The 27,127-nt window shown below is 42.5% G+C and overlaps 1 protein-coding gene across 1 annotated transcript in view; it reads left to right on the forward strand.

Moving 5' to 3' along the window:
- PTPRT (protein tyrosine phosphatase receptor type T) overlaps positions 1–27,127 on the forward strand; it is a 429,759-nt gene that overhangs the window by 291,751 nt on the left and 110,881 nt on the right. Inside the window, exons 8-12 of the mRNA XM_040436598.1 lie at positions 21,361–21,657; positions 21,816–21,925; positions 22,086–22,287; positions 22,409–22,511; positions 24,092–24,365. Of these exons, the coding sequence (XP_040292532.1) occupies positions 21,361–21,657; positions 21,816–21,925; positions 22,086–22,287; positions 22,409–22,511; positions 24,092–24,365 (986 nt within the window). The remainder of the gene's footprint in view (positions 1–21,360; positions 21,658–21,815; positions 21,926–22,085; positions 22,288–22,408; positions 22,512–24,091; positions 24,366–27,127) is intronic.

A 27,127-nucleotide genomic window follows, 5' to 3' on the forward strand; every position in this document is an offset into this window, starting at 1 on the left:
GAGCAAAAAGGAGAAAGAGGAGAAAAGGCGGTATCGGCTGATTCCGCGCACGTTCATGAATTGATTATAGGCATTTGCTATTTTAGCTAGTGTGGTAGGGGAGAAAGGGCCAGAGCATTGTTTGGCTTTATTTTGTTATATGGATGCGATTGGGGAGGCTTATCAGGTGTATGGGGGTGTTGGTTGGCTTAGATATGATGAGCAGTTTTGTCAGAGAAAGGCGGTTAGGCCTAGTATTAGGTGGGACCATAAAGATATCGGCCTATAGATGCGTTTAATGGCGGCGCCAATAGGGGGTGCAGCCCTTTCGTAGAACAGTCGGGGGTCCACCGGCAAAGGAATCGGGCAGTGGAAGCAGGAAAGGCTGTTGTTGGCAATTTAACGAAAGATAATGTAAGTTCCTTTCGGATTGCCGATACAAACATGAGTGCTCCGGCTGTGGTGGCGACCACAGTTTGTCACTGTGTTTTAAGCAGGGAAAAGGGAAGGGACACAAGGCTTCGCAGAAGAGGGGTGACTCCGGTGAGTGTGGACGAGATGAAGCCATTTTTAAAGAGGTACCCAAATAGGCAGGCGGCGGAGTTGCTGTTAGCTGGTTTCAGGGATGGTTTTAGGATTCCCTGTACTCCGGAGGGCACTGGGTTTGTCGGCTATAATTTGATTTCTGCGATACAACGGCCGGAGGTTGTTTCGGAGAAGATTGTAAAAGAAGTTTGGCCGATGTGTCCAAGATTTTTTTGGTACGTCAGGCATTGAAGGGGAATCGTCGTAGTGGGAGTAGCAAGGATACCCGTCACCCGGTTTCTTTTTCGGTGTTGAAAACGCTGTGGGGACAGGTGGGGGTTGTGTGCACATCAAATTATGAAATTTGTTTGTTTAGAGCAGTGTTTTCATTAGCATTTTTTGGAGCCTTTGGGTTTTGGAACTGGTTGCCGGTAGTCGAGTGTGAGGCAGGGATTTGTTGCGGGAGGATGTCTGTGTTTGTGAGGACGGTTTGCGGTGTGTGTTAATGAGGTCGAAAACGGATCCAGAGGGTATAGGCCTATGTATAGTACTACGTCCTTTAGCTCGGTCGGTGCTGTGTCCGGTGCGTTGTTTTGAGGAATTTATGGGTATTTGTTTGGATGTGGTGGGTTCATTGTTGATACATCATGATGGTACGGCCTTGTCGCGATACAAGTTTGTGGCGGTTTTTGGGAGGTGTTTGGGGGCAGCGAGTTTATCGGCTAAGGAGTTTGCGTCTCACTCCTTTCGGATTGGTGCAGCGACAGAGGCTGCCAGGTGGGGTTTGGGGAACCACGCAATTAAGCGTATTGGATCCTGGGAGTCGGCATGCTTTCGGTCCTGTATTCGTCCTCACCTGTTGTGAGGTGTTCAGGGGTTAAGCGGGTTTAAGCTTAAACACATATAAATTTAGTTTTCTTTGGTTTCAGGGTCTACTTCGTGTTTGTCATGGATTTTCGGACATTCCTATGTTTACTGGGGCGCCTTGCGAGCTGATGTGCGACGGAATGAACGTCAATTAGATTTCCATCACGAAGCGAGTCAGGTGGATTGGTTTGCGTGGTCTTTTATGGGGTAGGGTGTTACCGGAGTTTCACGTGTATGCTTCTCTTGATCGGCCACCTGATATTTTGGTGTTGCATGTAGGTGGTAACGACTTGGGGATCCACCGATCTAGAGATGTAATTCGTGACATAAAATTAGATATGTTGCGGTTGCTGAGGGAATTCCCTGATTTGTTGATAGTCAGGTCCGACGTGGGAGCTCGTCAGTCTGGGAGATTTGTGCAGTTAGTTGAGCGGATTATTAAGGCTCGGGGAAAATTTAATAATGAAGTGGGCTGTTTTGTGCGCAGTCAAGGGGGTTTTGTGGTAAGACACAGAGAATTGTCAGCGTCGCCTCAATTTTTGCATGCTGATGGGGTGCACTTGAATGTCGGAATGGATCTGTGGGCCTTGGGGCTTCAGGAAGCTTTAGAGACAGCCATTAAGGTTTGGAAGACGTACATGGGTCAGGTGTCACCAATGTTCGTCAGTTGCAGGAATCTGGGGATCCTGGGAGGCAAAACAAGGGTTAATAGGCGCACGTTGGAGCGTGCATCTCATGAGGCTTGGTAAGATGAAGGATCTGGGCTCTTGTTTGGGCTAAATGGCCCACAGGGGTATATGTTTATATATTGAAGGATTCTGTGCCCTTGGGTCGGTGAGTGCTGCCAAGGGTAAGGTTGTAATACAAGTGGAGGTGGTGATTGATGGCCTGCAGTTTACTTGGGTTGCCTTCCGGATCCTTCAAAATTAGTAGGTTATACTGATGGGTAGTTTGGATTATGTTCCGGTATTATGTTATTGCACGTTATTATGCGTGTTAAGCCTTATTAATAAAGAGATTTTATACTGTTGTATTTTATTTAATAAATCGGCTACTACAGTGTTATACCAAAAGAAAGTCTCTGAGTAATATTGGGTTGGGTATTGAATGGGTTGGTAGCTGAAAGAATCTTGCATCCTAATAAGTCAGTGATCTGAAATTCAATTCGGGTCTGGGATCAATTCAAGTCAGTAATTTTATTTGATTCAGAAGTTTTTCAATCTCTCTTTTTCGCTTTTCTCTTCTCTCTCTCTTCACAAATTCCCCAGAACTGAATCACTTGAAATTCTGAATCTATAGAACCCGGATTTTATGAAAAGTTTGGATCGAATTCCCTTGATTCCACAAATCGATTCCCTCATCTTTTTTTGTCGAACCATTTTTGCCAATTCAAATCCATTCATTACCTACTTTGCACACTACACACATAACACAAGCCAGTTTTGATAAAGTTTTTCATGGTAGAAAATGGCCTAAAAATACTATAATTGGAGCCGGCCGTGTTTTTGAGACCCCACAAGCAAGTCATTGATATATCATAACTAGAGCAATGGAAAAATGGAGCAGTTGCCTATAACAAGCAATGAGATTCCACTTCTGATTTTTCATCTGATTTGTTGCTATGGACAACTCATCCGCTTTTTCTAATTGCCAGCTTGGTAATCCATAATTGCCATCTTTTTCACCCACTGCAAAAAAAAACACTGACAAGTCTATATAAACTTTTCATACATTTACTTAAGGAAGGTTTAGACAACCCCTACTTTTTAGAAGGGACTCCTTATAGGACCCCTAAGTGATCAGCTGTAATCTGGGGGGAATCTTACAGTGTTCTCCTCATGGAACGCCCAGAGATCATCTGCAATCTATGAGGAATCTGTCACAGACGTTCTCGCGACAGGTGTCAGAAGATCGGTGAGACTGGCAACACGTGGTTTGATCTGACAGCTTTTCCCTGTGGATCAATAGGTGTCTGTGTTGTTTTTGGTAATGGCCACACCCTTTGCCTCAGGTGTTGCTAATGTGGTCATTTAACCTTCCTTATTATAGTTGCTTCTCCCACTATGCTGTGCGGTTTATAGCTTTAGTTTCAGTTTTGGATTGCTGGTGTGTTGATCTCGGCAGAGTTCCAGGTGCTTCCATAGCTCCTTTGAAGTTAAGTCTTTCCTTTCCCTTCTTGTATTTTGTTTGGGTTCTGTGTGTGTTGCTTTTCCCTATTGTTTGTATTAGGCCTGTAGGAGACACCTGTTCGTCCTTCCATTTGGAGGAACAAGTAGTCTCATCCCTGCTATTAGTACCAGCGTCCTATAGGACTCTAGGTATTCCTGTGTATGAACTCACCTACCTCTGGGGTCTGTTCATACTGGTAGTCAGTCAGGATCTTGGCTAGGGTTTTACTAGGAGGTGTCCTTCTTCCTTCCCTAGTTCTCAGGCCTGATTCCCTGTTTCCCCCTTCCCTCTTGTGCTCGGTGTGGTGTATCCCTCCCACACTGAAGCGTGACAGAATCTGACAATGTGTAAACCCTTATGGGCACTGCTCTATTTTTTAAAGATACAGCATTTTATTTTTCATGATCGCATTTCGAAAGCCAAACTTTTAAAATGTTTCTGTTGTAGCCATTTAAGGGCCTTTTTTATGATTTTATTTTGCACTTGCACATTCTATAGTTCATGTCTTTTAGATTACTTTATATTTCATTTTTATTTTTTTTTTTGGTGAGTTGGCCCCCAAAAAATAGCAATTCTGGCTTTACTTTTTTAGACGTTCTTCACTATGCAGGATAAATAAATCATAATTTTTATGATAATGGTTGTTACAGACCTGGCAATAATACCAATTATATGTAAATTTGTCTTTTTTAACATAATCAATTATTCTGGAATTTATTTAATTTTTTTTCCTATTTGAGGGTACATTCACAAGTACACATTTTTCAGAGCAGATTTTCCAATGCGGAAAAGTCCATGGTGGATCTGTGATACATGGAGCTTTGTCATGGAGGCTTCTGTGGATTTATTGCAGCATTTACTCTATGCATTGCATAGGTCAATTTCCAATGAAGATTCTTTCTGCATAGTTTGAATGAAATTTAGTAACCTTTCATCCAATTTGCTGGTTCTGTAAACAGCTGCAGATTTTTTTTACAAACAATTCTGCATCTGCAACAAAACAATCTCCAGCTTATCTGCAGTATGTGAACAAACCCTTGGGTATTTGTTAATGTTTTAATTTAACTTTTGTTTTTATTTTCTTAGGGAACTAGATGATGCAATCTTCTAATCACTTATATAATACACTGCAATACTTTTGCATGGCAGTGGATTATGCTAATCAGCCTAGCGCTGACAAGCATCATATTAGACATTCCTCTGTCTGGATCTAAAGGGTAGTTCTTAGTTAGATTACTTTGGTGGTGTAATTATCATCATTTTACAACTCCCAGTAAATGCAGGTTAAGAGTACTTTCAGTATATTGAGCTATAGACATTGTGATGAAAGCACCTTCGTCACTGGGAGTTGGAGAGGCCTGCTTGCCAGCCTCTTGCCCTGTGACTATGACCCCTGGGACATTATTTGGACATATTGGATTTCAAAGGCTCTGTTTCTGCCCCGTGGACTTTTTACTGGAACTATTTGGGGCATGTGACCATGGGCACGGTGGAGCAAAAATAAGACTTATACCCCTTAACCAATCTGGGTGATTTTTGGATAGATTGTTCACCCAGATCGAGGCTATCAGGGGATGTAACTTTTATGGGGATATGTGGTGTTTTGGGGTGTTTTCTGTGGTTGGGAAAAATGTGTATTTTATGCCTGTGAGTAATTAAGTCCATTGTGGTTTTTATAAATATCACAGGCAGATGCCATTGTGTTGGTATTTGCGTCACAGACAATGCCTATTCTGTTATTGATTGCGTCACAGGCAATGCTATTGTGTTTGTTGAATGTATAGTTTTTGTGTTTAAACTGTAAAACTGTAAATGATTGGCTGCTATGTGTGTGGGGATTGCTATACGCTGTATACTCCACTAGCTATAACCCCTAGCTCTTGTAAGAGCTGTTCCTGTTCCTTGTTCCTGTGGTGGTTACGGTGTCGAGCGGAGTGCTTGGAGTCGTCGGGAAGCACTAGGAGCATCCATCAACGGAGGTACCCAGTCGGGGTGCCAGGAGATCCGTTACAGACATGTATTACTTATAATCTTTATCATTCATTATGGATTTCTAATTTGTCCAAAAAAAAGTTTGGCATAAATTGTCCAGAAAAAAGAAAAATTCTACTTGGCAACCCTGATAGGGTGTCAGCTGTATTGTGATTTTTTTTTGGCAACTTCGTGCCATAAATTCATGGTGGGCAAAGATCCATCTGCCCATAAGGTTAATGCATGGTTATGAACAACCAAAAAAGGCTGCCAAAGAAATCTATAACTACTACATCAGAGACCAGTGTCACTGTGTACACCTATCAAACGACAATAAGAGCACCTCAAATAATATGGAAAATGCCTTTGGCAACAGAAATGATACAAACAAACCTACAAAAGAGTTGCCAGTCTGCACGATTATCACCAAAATACTTTATTAAACAATTCATATGGAAGGTTAAAAGGTACATTAAAAAAAAACAGTGCAGGTAAGATGGCGACATCACTGGAGGGGTTATGGTGGCAGTACCGCCACATGTGAAATAAAGCATTGCACATTGCTGATTGAATTGAATGGTTGACAGTGTAAAGCAGGACAGTACAGGTCATCCAAAGGAAGAGATGATCTTCATAAATGCCCTCAATCTGGCCAAGTGCTGGTTCCCCAATCTTAACCCATAATTACCTAATAGGGTATACAAAATGTTTTTTAAGCTAGATAAAGTGAGTTTCTTGTTTGTTCTTTCTAGCCACTTCTGACCAAACCTCATTTTACTACATATTTTCAGTTCACTCATTCAACCAACAAAGAATGCCAGAATTACTGCCCACCATTTGTCAGCCATGGTAACAGTCCTAGGTTCCTCATTAAATAATACCAAAGCCCTTAGGGTTATAGGATCATCTTTACTTGATTTATACATGGTAAAAAAAAAAAAAGTTTATAGAATCTAAATAAGTGAAATTGAAGCAGATCTTGAATGCGAGCACACGGCACAACATCTAAATAGCTGTTACCATGGCAGACACATCTTTTTTTTTTTTTTAAAGGCAAATTAATGGACATTTTCTATTACTGTCCTAGTATGATGGTTGGCTGATGTCACTGGTTCCTAGCTATATGATATACAGTACTGCATTCTGATGAGCAAATTACAAGTTATTTGGAAAAATAAGCTGCTATCAGTGTAGAAGACAGGTGCACTATAAATGACACCTGTAGTACGTGAGTTGTCTGAATTTACAAAGTAGTAAGCAGTGTCAGATACTCATATTCACATCCTCAAAGACTTTGTAAATCTCAGATGGAAGAAGATCATAGAATTGATGCTGGTAAAATTGTTATTGAGTAGCTATAATTTATATATATATATATATATATATATATATATATATACTGTGTATATATATATATATTTATAATCGTTATACAATAAGTAAAATGAAGAAATACATTAATAAAGAATAGTAAAAAATAGTAGCATGTTTACCAACATTGTAATTGGTAAAATTAAGATATGTAAGCTTTACCCCACCAACGTTTAAACGCACTGGAGACCACACATTTATGGTTGGGGCCTATATAAGTCCCACCAATTTTTGGCCTGGTACAGCCCAAGTTTGCCAGAACTGTCTATGAAAATTAGGGACAGTCCCTGCAAATTCATAACTGTTGGGAACTAATTAATTGCCAATTTTAAAGTATTGTCATCTGGGAAATTATTGCACATAATTCCTACCTTCAAATGCTACTTATGGCCCCCTAGCAAAAGCCAGAGTGCCCCCACTAACAGTAACATAGCTTCCCCATTAACAGTGCCAGGCAGCCCCTATAACAGTACTAGCCAACACTCCCATAAACATGGTCAGTCAGAAAGTTGCCCCAATAATCCTATCAACAATGTAAATCCAGAAACTCCCAAACAATCCAGTGGGCTGGGCAAGTATATAAAAACGACACATGGGGCAGATTTATAAAAAAAAAAGTGTTAAAGGGTTTATTCTGTAATTAATGTAAACAATGAAAATCAGACATCGTATCATACACGGCAATCCCTTTCTAACAAAGCTAGAACCAGCCCTGTACCTCACATGGATCCAGAGATCTCCCCATCCATTGCTTCAGTTGCTCTGCTAGATTTTCTTTAGGCTGGCAGCTCAGAGAATGTGTCATTTCTTTTGCAGCTCTCTCCCTATTAGGGCTCAGGGGCACATCCTTTCTCAGGGGGTATGTCCTTTTTGCTTTGCTGTCACAGCTTCTAACAGTAAATCTGGATGGTTGCAGTTGAAGGATAAAACTGAGCATGTGCGACCACTTCAGCAATGTTATTGAGGTGGACAGAGAAATAAGGAAGGCACTATGCAGATAGATGGTATTGAATAATTCAGTGGCTATGCAAAATTTTTGATTACATGTCAAATGTATTCAGATCAAGGTACAAAATGCAGAATATTGTTTGTGGGATAACCCCTTTAAAAAAAACTGTCATTGTTGCCCATAACCAACCACAGCGCAGCATTCATTTCATATTCTGTTCTTGAAAAAATTGAAAGGCAGTTTTTCTTTTAGGCAGTTTCATAAATTTGCCTCTTGTTCTTTAGCCAAAACATGGAGATGTTGCCCAAAGCAAGCACTTAGATTCCAGCTATAATTTGTCTGTTCGTTTCCATGCTGGAAATGTGACCTTCTCTGTACAACTGCTCAGTTTTATGTTTAATCTAAATTTAATGATAAAGAATATTGAAGACCTTTTTAAACTAAAAAAAAAAATTCTCTACCCTTTGCCTGCACTAGGCTTAACTCATTAGAGCAGCAGTTTGTGCTCCAGAGCTACTCTTCTGTGTGTTGGAAGTGGAAGTTGCAACAATAGTCAGGAGGCTGTGCGGCACTTTCTTTGGTCACTCAGGCTGCATACAAGTATACACAGACTCTCCTCAGAGGATAGGGGATATATATTAGATATCTGTCATCAGATTCCCTGAAAATCCAAGAACAAGGGTGTAATGGTGCAGAACCCCAAACAACCAGACAGAGTTTAAACAATGGTGGATTTATTAAATGACGCCAGTACAGTCCAGACCAGAAATCATATGCAGGTAATCAATCCAAATAATAACTTGTGCAGAAAAACTCACAAGGAACGGCCAGACCAGACCAAAGTTCATATGCACAGAAATAGTCCGTGTAACATAGTGCCTAGGGACGAGACATTTCCAGGGTCTGATCCGAGGTCCAACACGAGACAAACTGTTCCGCATAGAAGTTTCCCACAGGCAGTCTCTAGAGATGGATTGAGGAAGTCAGAGGTCATGCACAGGTAGTCTGGGAGAATATGAACAGCAACATACACCCGGGTTGTCAAAACAACAGTGGGCACTGACCAGCCAGGGAGATCACCTCCTAAACACCTGCTAGCCAATCACAGAGTGCCATGTGTCTATTCCTCATAGGCCATATGATTATCCTAATCCCTGACACTTGTGCTGCCTTGGCTGGTCATTGATCACATAACCCATGCTTGCCCTCTAATCTACTAGAGTTTATGTACAGGTATATTCCCCGTCAGCAGCCAGCGTAGCGAATAAGATGCGCGTACGTTCGGCCGCGTAACCCTTTGCGAACATCCTCTCAAGCGTGCACACGGACGCCCAAGCGGCCCAGCATGGATACGCGATTGCGTCGGCACGGACGCCGGAACCGCGACCGCCCGCAAAGGAGTCAGAACCGAAGATTCTGCAGGCACATGCGTGACCTGTTCCGCTACTCCAATGGGGTCCCCCACAGGCCGAGCCCCACGAGAATTCCTGGGGGCCCCAGTGGACCGCGAAACAGGAGAGTGTCTTACAAAGGGTTCCCTAGTCTCCTCTCAGAATGGAGTGGGTACTATGCATGTCAGTCCATTTATGTCTGTGAGACTGACAGAGCACTGTGGATAATTTTTGAGGAATAACCCCTTTAAGTTACACCCCCAGATATAACTAAATCGCACACTGGAAGCTGGCAAAAGTGAACATTTTCAATGTAACGCACATCCACAGTATAAATATGATAACTAGTGGCAATACTTTTTTAATAATTGACACCTGTTGTGTTTAAAGAGGACCTTTCACTGGTCCTGACATGTCTCTTTTAATAGTTTCATGCATTCCCCATGTAATACCAGTTCTGGAGACTCTATTCTTATGGCTCTATGTTGTGCCATTCCTTTATTATTCCTGCTAGAAGTTATGAATGAATTGCTATTAGCCTTCAGTAAGGGTACAGAGGGGAGGTAACCAGTTGGGGGCGTGTACCTGCACAGACTCACTCCATCCAATCAGTGCTGTCATTTTCAGACTGTGCAGGTACACCCCCCCAACTTGTTACCTCCCCTCTGTACCCTTACTGCAGACTGCTACCAATTCATTCATAACTTCTAGCAGGAATAATAAAGGAATGGAACAACATACAGACATAAGAATAGACGTTTCAGAATTGCTATTACATGGGGAATGCATGAAGCTATTAAAATAGGCATCAGGAGATGTGAAAGGTCCTATTTAAGTAGGCTTCACAAAGCTATTGGTAGAGAACTGTTACGACAATCGCAACATTAAAGCCACCTAACTAATGTGGTATAGGTCCCCTTGATGATGACCTTTGAGTGTGGACTCTACCAGACCTCCTCTGATAGCATCCTATAATATATGTCACCAAGACATTAGCAACAGATCCTGTAAGTTGCAAGGTGGGGCCTTCATGGATTGGACTTAAAATCCTACAGATGAATCGATCAGAATGAAATATCACAGATGAATAAATCAAAATTGATCAAAACAAGATCTGGGGAATTGGGGGAGCTAAGTGACTTCTTTATCAAGTTTGTCACACAAAAAAAAATGGGGCGTAGGGAATACCCCTGCCATGAATAAGGATACTTGTCTGTACAATACTTAGGTAGGTGGTATGTGCCTAATCCATATGAATGCCAAGACCCAAGGATTCAGAATATTTCCCAGAACATCACACTGAGTACACTGGCTTTCCCTCTTCCTATACTGCGTTCTCTTTGCCAGATAATGCATATGCACCCAAACGTCCACTTGATTTAAAAGAAAATGTGACTCATCACACCATGCTACTGTACCAAGCACTTTAGACAGTAGCAGAAGTCAGTATGGGCTGTCTGACTGGTCTGCAGCCACGCAACCCCGTACGCAGCAAGTTGAGATGCCATGTGTGTTTTGACACCTTTCTATCATAGCCAGCAGTAACTTTTTAGTAATTTGTCCTATGGTAATGTACCTCTTCTATAGGATCTGACCAGACGGGCTAGTCCATGCTCCCCAAACCCGTCAATGATACTTGGTGCCCATCATCCTGTCAATCGCTTACTGTTTGTCCTATCATGGACCACTGTTGGTAGGTACTAACCACTGCATACCATGCTCTGACTCAGACATCACAATCTGGTCTTTTTCAAAGTCACTGAGATCCTTGCACATGCTAGTTTTTCCTTCTTCCAACACATCATCTTCAAGAACTGACTGTTCACTTGCTGCCTGATATATCGCAACCCATGACAGGGGCCATTGTCACAAAATAATTCATGTTCAGGCTCGGACTGACCCACAGGGGACCAGGTGAATCCCCGGAGGGCCCCTGATCAAGGTGGGCCCCTAATCCCCCACCCTCTGCAAAAATAGCCTGTGGCACAGTATACAGCACCTAAACTAGCTTATGTTCATATAAAAAACTGGATAGATGATTTATTTTAACCAACAACTAGCGTTTCAGATGCTTCAGGTGACTGAAATGACTTCTAGGTATAGAGGAAGGCCAGTCTTGCTGCTGCCACTTTGAGGGTGGTAGTGTTTGCTTGTAGCTTTACAGTGGGACCCCAGAAATTTTTTTACTGGTGGGCCTTAGACAACACAGTCTGACACTGGTCATGTTCATGACCTGTCAGTGGTTTTAATGTTATGGCTTATCGGTGTATGTAGCTAGCATATAATAAACTCTTTGTGACCTCGCACATTGCAATGGTGTTAAATCACACCCAGCAATTCATTAACATGTTTAATTAGGGTCTAAGCATTTTTTAGCAACCAGTTCTTGGGATAAGTAGATATCCGATAAGTGGAACTTTTACTTCTCGAGGCGGTAACTAAAATAACACCCTTTTTCACCCAGACATCGACTTTATTTATCGATTTTGTTCCGCTTTAGCCACAGCTGAAGTTCATAGAGGCATGTCTAACACATCACAAATAATACAGCAATGGGCATGGGGGATTAAAATGGACTTGTCACCACTAAATTTAACAAATGAAATTTTACTGGACCTGAAAACAAATGCTTGACGATATCTCTTTTCATTTTAATAATTGCCGAAGAAAGAGAAGATTGCAACCACAAAGCTCCAGCACAGAAAACACATTTTCCTTGTCATGTTCATCTTTTTAGCTAATTACTTGATGTGTAGTGTTTGTTATCTATTACGTGCTTGACAAGACATTTCACAATATACCAGTCTCTTTACACAGGCGATTACAGTCCCAATCTAGCGTTGATTGACAATATACAGGTCTATCAGCACTTGTTACAAAAGCCTTTTTATGTAGCCCCATGCAAACTGAATTGGAGTCAAATGATCATTATTACGATCATTCATCTGCCATTCAGTTTGCAAATTATAAGCAGCCCATTCCCTGTTTACACAAATGACGATTTTTGGTGACACATGAATGACACGATCACCCGAGAAACTAGCTTTTGATGAGGTAATCAGCGATACGTTTACACGGGCAATGCTCGGGAATGAGCATTGATATGAACATTCATTTCTGATAATTGGCCCGATCTTCTTCAGGTGTAGAAGGGCACATAGGCTTAAGGTACTATTACAACAGCAAATGTCATACAGATCACCATAAACGATAGAAGATGTAGCGACTCGTTAACAACGTGTTATTATACACATAGTCATTCCTACTTGCGGCCGTTACTCGTTTGCTTTTAAATTGTTCCTTGTTATTACATATAAAGATGGGGGACAGATGCTTGGTCAAAAAGCGAGATCGTTAGAGAGTAGATGACTCATTATACGAAAAGATCTATTATCGAGGAGCAATATTTTTTTAGCATGCTGAAAGATCACGATGGACGAGAAATGAGTGATTTTTCACTCGTCTTTGAATCTGTTATACTTATTACATCACATGATTCTGGTTCATTTTCGCTCTCATGCACGAGAATCTGTATGATACTCGCTCTGTGTAATAGAGCCATAGACACCAAGGGCATGTGCCTGGAGCCTAGTGGTCCCAACACGATTTCCAGTATCAATTGCTGTACCTGTATATTAGCTTTTTATCAGCTGTGTAGACTACAGATGCAAACTTTGCAGATAGCTTCAGGTTCTCCTTTGACTATTGTGTAGTTTTGGTTGTGTGACTTGAAAACTTAATCACTTAGCCAAGAAAAAAGGTATTGTATAAAATGTCTTGTCTATGTCGATGACTAATATGGTAGAACACTCTATTACACTGTCAATTGTATCCTTGTCTTCAGATTCTACAGAACACCCCCCTACGAAAATAACAATCCCCAACTCTGATCACTTAGTGCCCCCAAGGTGCCCTAGGTGTTTTCAAAATCTAGCAGCACCCCTTGTCTGCAGCTTTATGCTGCCCTAGGTAAGACAAAAACCCTGATTAAAACACTCGGTCACTTATTTGAATTGAACCAGTCATTTTGCTAAAAACAGTATTAAGCAGCTCCAGCATAAGCCAAATGCTGGAGCCCACGCAAGCTCAGGAAGCCCTGATATCCATGAACTTCCTGCTCGACCTTCTCTCTTCTTGCTTCCTGTTCTCACTTTCCCACCACTAACTGACAGACGTTCAGACTCGTGCTGGAACTGCTGGATACTGATAGTAAGAAAACAAAAGCGTCAATTGAAGTAAATGACCCAGCTTTTGAATCAGCATCTCTATCACCCATTTATGCTGTTCTCACTCCATTCATAGCTCTTGGCCCCACCTTTAGATAATTTTTGCATCGAATTATGTTAGTAAATGTTACTTTGTAAAAAGTAAAATTTTGCCATAATATTTCTATTGACATGACATGACAAATTCACCAAAAATGTCTGCATAGACATGAAAGATTTAGAAAAACCCTATATAATGTGAGATTGGTGTTCACCTATTAGAAGAATATGTAAATAAAAAAATTCTAAAAAAAAAGTTCATATATTTGATAGGCATGGTGTTGAGCGTTTTTTTTAAATTATAAATCCTCCATATTTTCAAGAATCAATGGAAACATTCAGAAGATGGAAACCCTTCCTCATCATGCCCAAGTAGCCAAGTACCTGTATAGGAAGTATTTAAAGGCCTTTGAATGTAGACAATGAATGTTTACTTTTAAAGGACAACAAAACTAGAAAATTGAGAGATTTTAATACTATGGGTCAGATTTACTATTGCAAAAGCATTAGAATTGTGGCTCTGATTGATTACTAAGGGTTTTAGACACTTTTTCCACTGTAGTCTACAAGGGGGCATAACTTAGCAGAAAGGGGGCATAGCTTGAGACAAATGAGCGCTTAAATTGCATCAGAACTAAGTAAGGGCTCTTTCACACTTGCGTTCTTGTCTTCCGGCATAGAGTTCCGTCGTCGGGGCTCTATGCCGGAAGAATCCTGATCAGTTTTATCCTAATGCATTCTGAATGGAGAGAAATCCGTTCAGGATGCATCAGGATGTCTTCAGTTCCGGAACGGAACGTTTTTTGGCCGGAGAAAATACTGCAGCATGCTGCGCTTTTTGCTCCGGCCAAAAATCCTGAACACTTGCCGCAAGGCCGGATCCGGAATAAATGCCCATTGAAAGGCATTGATCCGGATCCGGCCTTAAGCTAAACGTTGTTTCGGCGCATTACCGGATCCGACGTTTAGCTTTTTCTGAATGGTTACCATGGCTGCCGGGACGCTAAAGTCCTGGCAGCCATGGTAAAGTGTAGTGGGGAGCGGGGGAGCAGTATACTTACCGTCCGTGCGGCTCCCGGGGCGCTTCAGAGTGACGTCAGGGCGCCCCAGGCGCATGGATGACGTGATCACATGGCACGTCATCCATGCGCATGGGGCGCTCTGACGTCATTCTGGAGCGCCCTGGGAGCCGCACGGACTGTAAGTATACTGCTCCCCACTACTACTATGGCAACCAGGACTTTAATAGCGTCCTGGGTGCCATAGTAACACTGAACGCATTTTGAAGACGGATGCGTCTTCAAATGCTTTCAGTTCACTTGCGTTTTTCCGGATCCGGCGTGTAATTCCGGCAAGTGGAGTACACGCCGGATCCGGACAACTCAAGTGTGAAAGAGCCCTAAGCCAACCAATAGGTGGTATAAACTTGAAAGTCTAAAGGTGCACAAGAATTATCATCCAGCATCAGCTATTGTGATAAATCTTTGGACTGTCTAGTTTCAGTTTGCATTGCCCGTACTTTAGACGGTTTAGTAAATCTGCCTAAATATATTTTGGAAATTTGCATTACTCTCCATTGTTCAATGAATAAGCTATAGGGTTTGTGCACATCATCAGTGGTGCATTACCACTCTGGGCTTGAGCCGTACATTTGGTGCCTGCCTCCGATCCTATCAGGAAAATCTCTTTTCCAAAGAAATCTATGGGAAAAGCAATCCTGATATCATGAGACAGGGTTTGATCCCATTCTCACCTGCACAAATCTCTAATACACTTGAGTCCTAATTTATATCAAACCATGAAACCTCTTTCAAGGGAAAGTTTCATCAGAAAAAGACCTAGGGGGTCATTTATGAAGCTTAAATACGCCTATTTATGGCACAGATTGTGGCGCAACGGTCCTTTGCGCTGCAATCTGCGACTTTTCCCTGCTCACAACAGGTTTAAATAAGTGGGCATGGCGTGGGCGGGGAAGGGAATGGGTTGGCCTGTCTGATTTACCATTTTCTAAGCCTGGTTTAGGCGTAGAAAATGGTCTAAAGGTAAGACAGCTAGGAAGCTGTCTTACATTTAGAAGTAGCGGTGGATATGTCGAAGTTATTTAGAGGCCGACGCCTCTTCATAACTTTGGCGGATCCACCTCCAGTTCATGGCTTTATAAAGATCGGAGTCAAAAATGTGTACCCTATTATTTAAATCTAGTTCTTACACTAAACATGTTTTCAAAGAATTTTTGATAATGTTACCTTTCATTGTCCATATCACTATCTACGTATATTTTTATTTTTTTTTAAATCCTAAAATACTGCAATTTCCGTACTGGCCACGAAGCCTAATACTAGGCACCACTTCTTGGTCTGAATATATCATTTCAGCAATCCATCTCATTATAATCACAGGCAGAATTACAATGACAGATGACACCAATATATAGATACCACAGGCTCCCCCATTGACAATATCTTCTCCCTCCTGACCTCTGCAGAGGTCACACAGCATGCCTAGAAAACTCTCCCATGGACGTCTGTGAGTACCCTCCTGTCAATTGTGTCTATGGCCCATGGGGCATCTGTAAAGCATACCTCTAAATGCTGTTAAGAAAAGCTCAGGAACGATGACCGCCCCATAATCATGTCCAGAAAATAGAATAAAAAAAAAAATCTAAAATAAGGAGATAAAAACAGAATAGAAAATAGGATATGTGTTGATATCTGGTTGTAACAGGCAAAAAAATATCCCCTAGGTGCTTACAACAGAGAGTCCGAAAGGTATTGTAACCCTGTATAGGGTTATTAGGGTCGAAATGTACTGGTTCTGTATGAGCATGTATGACAGACAGCTCGCGGTATATATGAATCCCAATGGATCGTTGACAGCTCCTGTAAACTCTCCGGCTCCCGCTGTCACCAAACACAGTAAATAAAATATTATTCTGCTGGTGAATAATAATGAGTGAATAGATTTTATTCTATAGTCTTACCTGAGAAAAGAAGAAAAAGGCTCCAGCAATTACAACATTAGTAAAAATGAAGTGTTATCTTACAAGTGACGAACTTTCTTCACACCGGACATGTCTGTCATAGAAAACAAGTGGCTCATTTCTTAATCAGCGGTTTGCAGAATAATAGGGTAATGATTACATCTTAAGCCCGTGATAAAATAACACTGTCCAAATAATCATTCAGATATCACTCAATGTCATAATGCATGCTCTTTACAACCGTTTCCTTAATGATTGGTTTGCAGCGTATGTGGCGGCACTGCAAAAGTTAAAAGGGGAATTACATGGTCCCCGGGTGAATGATCCCTAAACACATAGCCAAGTGTAAAGGACAAGCAGTGGGTCCTGGCGCGTAAGTGACAGCACAGTGGCAGATCCTGGCAGAGGAGCAAGACGCCAGGCTGCATGAGTGATATGGGCAGTCTGACACATCTCACTGGGGAGCTGGCACCAGCCGTAAGCCCCCTGCCGCTTGATAACAACCTGTAGCCTGTCATTCAGTTCTAACATGGGCACGGGGAGGAGGACTCAGAATAGGGGCAAGAAAAATGATTTGGCATGAGAAAGAACGGAGAATAGGAATATGGAATGTTTTAAAGGGAGTGCGTCAACTATCATTTTTTTCTGCCAGTTAAAACTAGATAGTGACAAGGATATATTTTCTAATCTGTTCTTACTTTCTGATTGTAGATTTTTTAAGTCTATTTCCTGACCATGAATATGGGGCCGGCCATCATGCCTGAGTTGTTAACTGAATTCAAAGATATGCTTTACAGCAGCCATCATGGGCCACATGCACGAACAAAATCTGGAGGGGCATCATTGACATCTATGATAAAGTTTTCTAGGCATGCTCTGTGACTTGTCGAGAGGTCATTCATTGTACAGGAAGGGAGAGTAGATAAGCTTTGACAATCACCTATTGTGAATAGTGGATCCAGTGATCGATCTATCTGTCTATCTATCTATCTATCTATCTATCTATCTATATATCATGTGTGTTATCTCTCATTGTAATTCTCCCTGTGATGATAATGAGATGACTGCTGAGAAAGGATCTGTACAGACTAAGAAATGGCCAGTATAAAAAAAATGCAGGATTTTAGGATTTTTTTTTAAATAGACAGTGATATATAAAATTAAAAATAACATCACCAGGAGTTTAAAAAAAATGTTTACTATAAAAGAAAACCAATAGCTTGATATAAATTGGGACTCATTCCCACAAGTGTATTACAGCTTTGTGCAAGTGAGAATGGGATCAGATCCTGTCTTGTGATGCGAGGATTTCTTTTTCCAAAGATTTCTTTAAGGCCTAATGCACACGACCGTTTTTTTTTGCGGTCCGCAAAAACGGGTTCCGTTTTTCCGTGATCCGTGACCGTTTTTTTCGTCCGTGGGTCTTCCTTGATTTTTGGAGGATCCACGGACATGAAAAAAAAGTCGTTTTCGTGTCCGCCTGGCCGTGCGGAGCCAAACGGATCCGTCCTGACTTACAATGCAAGTCAATGTGGACAAATCCGTTTGACGTTGACACAATATGGTGCAATTTCAAATGGATCCGTCCCACATTGACTTTCAATGTAAAGTCAGGAGTCTCTATTATACCATCGTATCAGAGTTTTCTCCAATCCGATGGTATAGTTTAACTTGAAGCGTCCCCATCACCATGGGAACGCCTCTATGTTAGAATATACTGTCGGATATGAGTTAGATCGTGAAACTCAGATCCGACAGTATATTCTAACACAGAGGCGTTCCCATGGTGATGGCGACGCTTCAAGTTAGAATATACTAAGAACTGTGTACATGACTGCCCCCTGCTGCCTGGCAGCACCCGATCTCTTACAGGGGGCTGTGATCCGCACAATTAACCCCTCAGGTGCCGCACCTGAGGGGGGTTAATTGTGCGTATCATAGTTCCCTGTAAGGCTGGGTTCACACGAGCGTGTCCGGATTAGGTCCGGATGCGTCCCAGTGTGTTGAAGCAAACCCGCGCGAGTAGGAATGCAATTGCAGTCAGTTTTGACTGCGATTGCGTTCCGATGTTCAGTTTTTATCGCGCGGGTGCAATGTTTTTTGCACGCGCGTGATAAAAAAACGACTGTGGTACCCAGACCCGAACTTCTTCACAGAGTTATAACATGGTTATAAGGGAAAATAATAGCAATTGAGGGTTAAAAAATTTAGAGCTAAAAAAAAAAAAAAAAATTAACTCACCTCCTCCGCGTAGTTCCCGGTCTCTTCTTTACTTCTTTAATGATGAGCTGTCGGCTAAAGGACCTTTGGTGACGTCAGATCACATGCTCCAATCACATGGTCCATCACCACGGTGATGGACTATGTGATTGGAGCATGTGATCTGACGTCACCAAAGGTCCTTTAGCCGACAGCTCATCAGAAGAGACTGGGAACTACGCGATCAAGAGGAGAAGTGAGTTATTTTGTTTATTTTTTTTAACCCCTCCAGCGCTATTTTACTAAGCATTCTGTATTCAGAATGCTATTATTTTCCCTTATAACCATGTTATAAGGGGAAATAATACAGTGAATAGACTGTCACCTAGCAACCATGCGTGAAAATCGCACCGCATCTGCACTTGCTTGCAGATGCTTGCGATTTTCACGCAACCCCATTCACTTCTATGGGGCCTGCGTTGCGTTAAAAAAGCTGAATATAGAGCATGCTGCGATTTTCACGCAACGCACAAGTGATGCGTGAAAATCATCGCTCATCTGAACAGCCCCATTGAAATGAACGGGTCCGGATTCAGTGCGGGTGCAATGCGTTCACCTACCTCATTGCACCCGCGCGAAAATCTCGCCCGTGTGAACGCAGCCTAAGAGATCAGGGGCTGCCAGGCAGCAGGGGGCAGACCCCCCTCGGCCCCCCTCCCTCCCTCTATTGTATTAATTTCATTGGTGGCCAGTGTGCGGCCCCCCTCCCTTCCTCTATTGTATTATTTTCATTGGTGGCCAGTGTGCGCCCCCCCCCGGCCCCCCTCCCTCTATTGTATTATTTTCATTGGTGGCACAGTGTGCGGCCCCCCCGGCCCCCCTCCCTCCCTCTATTGTATTATTTTCATTGGTGGCACAGTGTGCGGCCCCCCCGGCCCCCCCTCCTTCTATTGTATTATTTTCAGTGGTGGCACAGTGTGCGGCCCCCCCCCGGCCCCCCTCCCTCCCTCTATTGTATTATTTTCATTGGTGGCACAGTGTGCGGCCCCCCCCGGCCCCCCCTCCCTCTCTCTATTGCATTATTTTCATTGGTGGCACAGTGCGGGGGGGGGACGCACACTGTGCCACCAATGAAAATAATGCAATAGAGGGAGGGGGGCGGGGGGCCGCACACTGTGCCACCAATGAAAATAATACAATAGAGGGAGCGGGGGGGGCGCACTGGCCACCAATGAAATTAAAACGGGAGGGAGGGGGGTCTGCCCTCTGCTGCCTGGCAGCCCCTGATCTCTTATAGGGGGCTATGATATGCACAATTAACCCCTTAGGTGCAGCACCTGAGGGGTTAATTTTGCGGATCACAGCCCCCTATAAGAGATCGGGTGCTGCTAGGCAGCAGGGGGCAGTCATGTACACAGTTCGTAGTATATTCTAACTAGAAGCGTCCCCATCACTATGGGAACGCCTCTGTGTTAGAATATTCTGTCGGATATGAGTTTTCACGAAGTGAAAACTCAGCTCTGAAAAAGCTTTTATGCAGGCAGATCTTCGGATCCGTCTGTATGAAAGTAACCTACGGCCACGGATCACGGACGCGGATGCCAATCTTGTGTGCATCCGTGTTCTTTCACGGACCCATTGACTTGAATGGGTCCGTGAATCGTTGTCCGTCAAAAAAATAGGACAGGTCGTATTTTTTTGACGGACAGGAAACACGGATCACGGATGCGGCTGCAAAACGGTGCATTTTCCGATTTTTCCACGGACCCATCGAAAGTCAATGGGTCCGCGAAAAAAATGGAAAACGGCAAAACGGCCACGGATGCACACAACGGTCGTGTGTATGAGACCTAAAAGAGATATTTCTGATATGACCTGTTTACGTACAACCCTTCTCTGTGTGATTGCGTCTCTGTGTCTGTCTTGCACTTAGCATAACAGGGAACGTGGACTAATTGCGGACTTGCTGCTTATGGCTTGCACTGCAAGTAGGCAGGGAAAGTAGGTTGGGCTCCAGACATGGCTCACTGTGTGCAAGTTTCCTGCCTACTGTCCTGACACCTTATTTTAGACCTATGTGTATTGGTTACATCAATCATATCCTTGAATGCCAAGCCCTCCAAAAAGTAGCAAAACCTTACATAAGTATGGCTTGTGCTAAACTTTGTGGCTTTTTGGCACCCAGGAGATAATATTTGTCGCCTAGGTGTTTTATTAACAAATTAATGATAAAGTCCCTAGATGATATCTCAATATTGGGATATTTGGTCCAGATATCTGTTGGCTTAACTTCTAATTAGAGGTGAGAAAATTTCTTTAAATTCATTTCATGAGAATCGGTTTGAGTACAAATTAATTCTACCCCCCCCCCCCCCCCCCGAATCGAAAGTACTTCTAATGCCTATCTATCTATCTATCTATCTAATATCTATCTATCTATTTATCTATCTATCTGAAATCTATCTATCTATCTCATATGTATGTGTCTATCTATCTATCTATCTATCTATCTATCTGTCTATCTTTCTGTCTGTTTGTCTTTATCTTTCTCTTTCATTTGTAATCTAAAGTCATCAGAATTTTTTCTAAAGAAATGCTGATTCCGAATCTAATTTTTAAAGGCATGAAAGTGGTACTTTAAAATATTTTCCATTTGTTTGAAACTCATAAATGGGAAATATGTTCTATCCACAGAGCCTGTGCATGGACCTCAAAATGTGGAACTGGTAGATATCCGGGCTCGACAGCTGACCCTCCAATGGGAACCTTTTGGCTATACTGTAACTCGATGTCACACCTATAATTTAACGCTACACTATAGCTACCAATTAGGAGAAGAACGGGTGGAAACTGAAGAGCTGATTCTGACTTCAAGTCACTACACCTTGCGGGGCCTACGGCCACACACCGCTGTGTACCTGCGACTTGTACTCAGCAACCCTGAAGGGAGAATGGAGAGTGGGGAGGTTGTAGTGCATACCGAGGAGGATGGTAAGTAGTAGTCATAATACAAATCTTTTTTTGACTGTTACATCTCTATACTGTGGCATATGTAATATATATGTAGATATTTGTAAAGTGTATACTGCAAACATCCATAAATGTGTAATTACTATGGACATTTAAAGCATATCAATCTCTTGCTTCAGTGCCTGGTCCCATTCCTTTGGAGTCCATACAGGGGGGTCCTTTTGAGGAGAAGATTTACCTACAATGGAAAGCTCCCAATGAAACAAATGGTGTCATCTCCATGTATGAGGTACCAGGCGAGTGGCCATTGCCAACAGTTCTTCTATACTTCTCCTACAATGAAATATGTTCACTGCTTGTATACAATAAGCCATGATCAGACATGTTCATTACATACCCCGCAGATCCATGTGCTGTAACCATACCTGCTTTCATGCATCTCTCCCCAGATCTCCTACAAGGCTGTAGGCTCTCTAGATCCAAATGCGGAGCTGGCAAATCAAAAAGGTCGAATCTTCAAACTGCGCAATGAGACTCATCATCTGTTTGTTGGGTTGTATCCTGGTTCGACCTACTCATTTACCTTAAGAGCCAGCACTAGCAAAGGCTTTGGACCACCTGTCACAACCCGCATTGCTACAAAAATTGCAGGTTCCTAACAATTTTCTCTCTGACTTTTCCTTGATCTATTTTCCCTGTTTTTGCCCAATTTTTGTTCTTTACATAATCTCTACTTCTCTAACTTATTCTATCTGTAACGGTTCTTTTACAGCTCCTTCGCTCATGGATTCAGAAGCTGAGGCCCCTCTGAATGAAACGGAAACCACAATTACAGTTTGGTTGAAACCAGCACAATCTCGGGGGGCTCCTGTAAGGTAAACTATTCATCTATCCACTTTATAACTCTAGTCAGACAGCACGTACATTTGCTCCACAGCAGGACTTTTTCCCCGGGCTGTGAAGTCGGTAAGCCAAACTTCCAAATTCCAGCTCATGTATAATGATTGGTAACAACAAATTTACTGTAGTAAAATTAAATTATACAGTATTAATAACACAGAAGATTTTTTTGGGGGAAGCCGGAGTTGACTACAAATCCACAACTAGTCGCATAGCCATATAATAACTGCCATAGACAGAGTAGTAGGAATGCCTGGACTATGGTCTAAATGACCTTTGGAGGAAGTGATGGCTAGTATCAAGCTACAACTTACATTTGTCTTCCATTAACCTTTAGAAAAAGGAATCTGGACAAGATGATCATTAAATCCCATAGACCAACAGCTTGAAAGGTGTTGTGTAATATATATATATATATATATATATATTGTAAGGGATTGCTCTCTCAAGCAGGGTGGCGGTGACAGATTCTCTTGCAGACCACAGGGTTAAAGTCCAAATGATGCTTTATTTTTCATTACACTTCGGCAATACAGGCAAACCCCAGCTGGGGATCCCTCAGGCTAGGGGGAAACCTGCCCCGGAATGGGTTGGACTGGGGAGGTCCCTCTACCAAGCCTACCTTCCCTAGTCCAATAAAACCCAGCCCATAAATTTAACAATACTGTCTGAGCAACCTACACATTGCTGAGACCATTTTACATTTCTGGATTTCATTTACCTCACCCAGTTGAGGAACCTGGGTGGGATATACACCCCTTCCAGGACTTTACCATACACATTTCTGTTCACCTTACTAATATATATATATATATATATATATATATATATATACCGGTATATAATAAAAAAGAAAAGCAGCAGCACAGTCTCAATGGATGTGAGGGTGCAATGCCCACAAGTGGACCAGCATAGCCCCAAAATACAATAATGGAAGAACGGGCAGCACTCCAAAAGTGAAAAAAGTAAAAAAACTTTTATTCACCCATGTGGAAAAAGCGAGAAAGGGTCTATTGCTGAGCCGAAACATCGCTTTTTCCACATGGGTGAATAAAAGTTTTTTAACTTTTTTACTTTTGGAGTGCTGCCCGTTCTTCCATTATTATTATATATATATACAGTGTATATATATATATATATATATATCCCATAAAAAAAACTATGAAAGTCTCAGGAAGTGCTCCCTCCTATTCTATACTTTCTATACTTCTACACTTCCCTTTATACTGTATACTTTAAGTACTAACACTTGAGTCTATAATTTTCTATCTCAGTAATATTATACTGTTCTTGTCCTCAGAACGGCCTCAGTTTTTCAGTGTGTGGACAGCCATAAACCATTTCTAGCTAAGTAAGCACACAATAAGACACTCTCATCAATCTCTGATGAGCAGCTGGCCTTTCATATTTTCTCCAGATATCAGTCCAAGCAACACATATCCTAATAATCTAATGACAGTTAATGAGCCCTGTCGTCTTTTCTTGTATCTGCACTCTGCTTTCCCTTTCATCCCTTATATAATGGCTTATCTTTTTTATGGTTCTTATCTTACAGTGTATACCAGCTAGTGGTAAAAGAGGAACGGATGCAGAGGTCAGGAAGGGCTGCAGATGGCAATGGATGCTTTCCAGTACCAGTCAGTTACCGAAACGCCTCAGTTATGGAGTCCTCCCATTACTTTGCGGCAGAGCTGAAGCCGACACAGTTGGCATCTTCACAGCCTTTTACTGTTGGAGACAACAGGACCTACAATGGGTATTGGAACCCACCTCTTTCACCAGTGAAGAGTTACAGCATTTATTTCCAAGCTTTGAGCACTGCCAATGGGGTACATATATACTTTATATAAAAATTCTGCACAATATTCACTTTGTTTCAAGGTATACACACTGTACGAAAGCTTCTACTTCTGCTATGTGGAAAAAGAGAGAAATGGGCCTCTCTGCGCTCCCTAAGTTTAGATGTATGAAAATCAACCCAGATGGGATGATACCGCAGCTAGAATGTCCTGAGAAGGAGCTGTTGTCCTCCTTGAGGTAAGGTAAGAGTAAAAATCAATGTGTCACCCGTGGGTGGCACTGGACATAAGCGCAGGAAATACAATCTAAGCGGCTACTGATGCTAGGTGAGAGGACTGGATGGGCTGGGGACGCGACCAAAGAGGGGGGGGGGAGACAATATGCAGGCAAAGTGTAGCGTCCACCGGCTGTCTCAATAGAGCGGTATAATGTGAAACCGCTAAGGTTGGGGGCATATGAATAATACCAGTGTAATTCCTACCTGAAAAGGAGTTAGCTCTGGTGTGCGTGCTGCTTGTGGTTGAGGGAACCTTCTTTCCTATCCTGCTTCTGCGGAATATTCTTGGTAGTAGACTTCCTTCTGAGTTAGCGTGGGCTCTTCTTTCACCTTCTAGCACGAGCGCTGCCCCGGCCGGAAGCAAGCGCTCTGCGAGGTGGCTGGTTACTTCGGTTGTCCTGGAAACCGGATCGGTGACGTCACCTGCGGCAATACTGTAGCCTCCGTAGGACAAAAAACCTTCCTACGCGTTTCGGGGCCGTGCGGGCTCCTTCGTCAGGGATCCCTGATGAAGGAGCCCACACGGCCCCGAAACACGTAGGAAGGTTTTTTGTCCTACGGAGGCTACAGTATTGCCGCAGGTGACGTCACCGACCCGGTTTCCAGGACAACCGAAGTAACCAGCCACCTCGCAGAGCGCTTGCTTCCGGCCGGGGCAGTGCTCGTGCTAGAAGGTGAAAGAAGAGCCCACGCTAACTCAGAAGGAAGTCTACTACCAAGAATATTCCGCAGAAGCAGGATAGGAAAGAAGGTTCCCTCAACCACAAGCAGCACGCACACCAGAGCTAACTCCTTTTCAGGTAGGAATTACACTGGTATTATTCATATGCCCCCAACCTTAGCGGTTTCACATTATACCGCTCTATTGAGACAGCCGGTGGACGCTACACTTTGCCTGCATATTGTCTCCCCCCCCCCCTCTTTGGTCGCGTCCCCAGCCCATCCAGTCCTCTCACCTAGCATCAGTAGCCGCTTAGATTGTATTTCCTGCGCTTATGTCCAGTGCCACCCACGGGTGACACATTGATTTTTACTCTTACTTCTGCTATGTGGCCTAAGGTCAGGTTGTCCTAGCACCATCTACTCATGGGTGGTGTAAGCTTAGATAGCTCTATCCTATGTGCATTAATGTTGCGATCAAAGCAGTGAAATTGCCTCTAGGATCAATCCTGTCTTCTCTGCTGAGAGCCTGCATTAGGACCATTTTATACAGACTGACAGATATAGACTAAAATGTATATGATTGCTTTAGCGTAACTATCATTCACAAGAGGACAGTTGTTTCAACAATTGTTAGGCCAATAACTTATTTCCATCTAATGGGTATGGTCATAGGAAAGAAGGATGCCCTACTGTCCCTAGAACAGGGACCATATTTTTCTGCTTTACATCCTTTCATTGTTACGGTACATGCTCAATTTCCAGTTTATTCATGTCATACATGGTGAAACCTTTTAAAAAGGTTCCTGGGGAAGACCACCCTTTCAACCAGGCTAGATTTTCTGCAACAGATTTTCAGTTTCATCATATTCTATGAGGTTTCATCTTATACAGTATATGCTGTCTGTATATCATGCATACAATGTAAAGCAAGTTCTCTTGAAGGTCAAGAAGATGGTATAGGAGGACATATTGTGTGTTATTATAATATATTGTCTGAGAACATGAACTAGTAAGGGATATAATAAAATAACACATCCCTTTTATGTTTCCCACTTTGTGGTAGTGAACGCTACATGTAGCTTTAGTGCAAAGTATGACACAGTGGTAAATACAGCAATAAAATGTGCTGAAAAGCACATATTGCAGCTTGATGGAGCAGGTATATTTACTTCCATACAAAGAAAAGATAAAGAGGTGTTCTCTGGTTCAAGGACACCCTTTTTTAATGGAGTGCAAGGCATTCTCAAGCCTGGTTGAAAGCATGTAAATTGATGAGAACTGTGGCCTACAGTGATGGATTTGGGGAAGAAATTAAAAACTGACCCTTTGCAAAGAGAAGCACTTGAAATCTAGCTATTTAAGGTACTTTCAGCATGAAATCATTTTTATTGAGAAAGTCATTTAGAAGCAGAAAACAGTAGAGCAGAGTGATTTAGCAAAGCTAAGAATGTAGAATGAGGGGTCAAGGCATAGATAGAAATGGTGGGCTGATTTTGAATGGAACTACTGTGAATCAGAAGACATTTCATACCTTTTTCATAAATTTTATAACTCTTTTCCGACTGCCCAACGTAAATTTGCTGTACGTCGGAGTCCAGGCATTTAAAAATTACACTCGCTCACGAGCGGAGCTGGCAGTAATGGCACTAATGTCTGCGACCAGCGGTAATGTCCATCGCAGACACTTAACTCTTCATAGGCTGTGGTCAAACGTGACCGCAGCATCTGGATGCGCTAAAACCCGGTGTGCCGCAGCTTCTGTCCTCCTGACTGAGCAGAAGCTGCCACACTTTAGATTCTGTGGCAGCGCTCTATAAAGAACATAGGGGGTCATTTATTAAGACTGTCGTT

This window comes from Bufo bufo, chromosome 6 (genome assembly GCF_905171765.1).
Source record: "Bufo bufo chromosome 6, aBufBuf1.1, whole genome shotgun sequence".
Classification (NCBI taxonomy): Eukaryota; Metazoa; Chordata; class Amphibia; order Anura; family Bufonidae; genus Bufo; species Bufo bufo.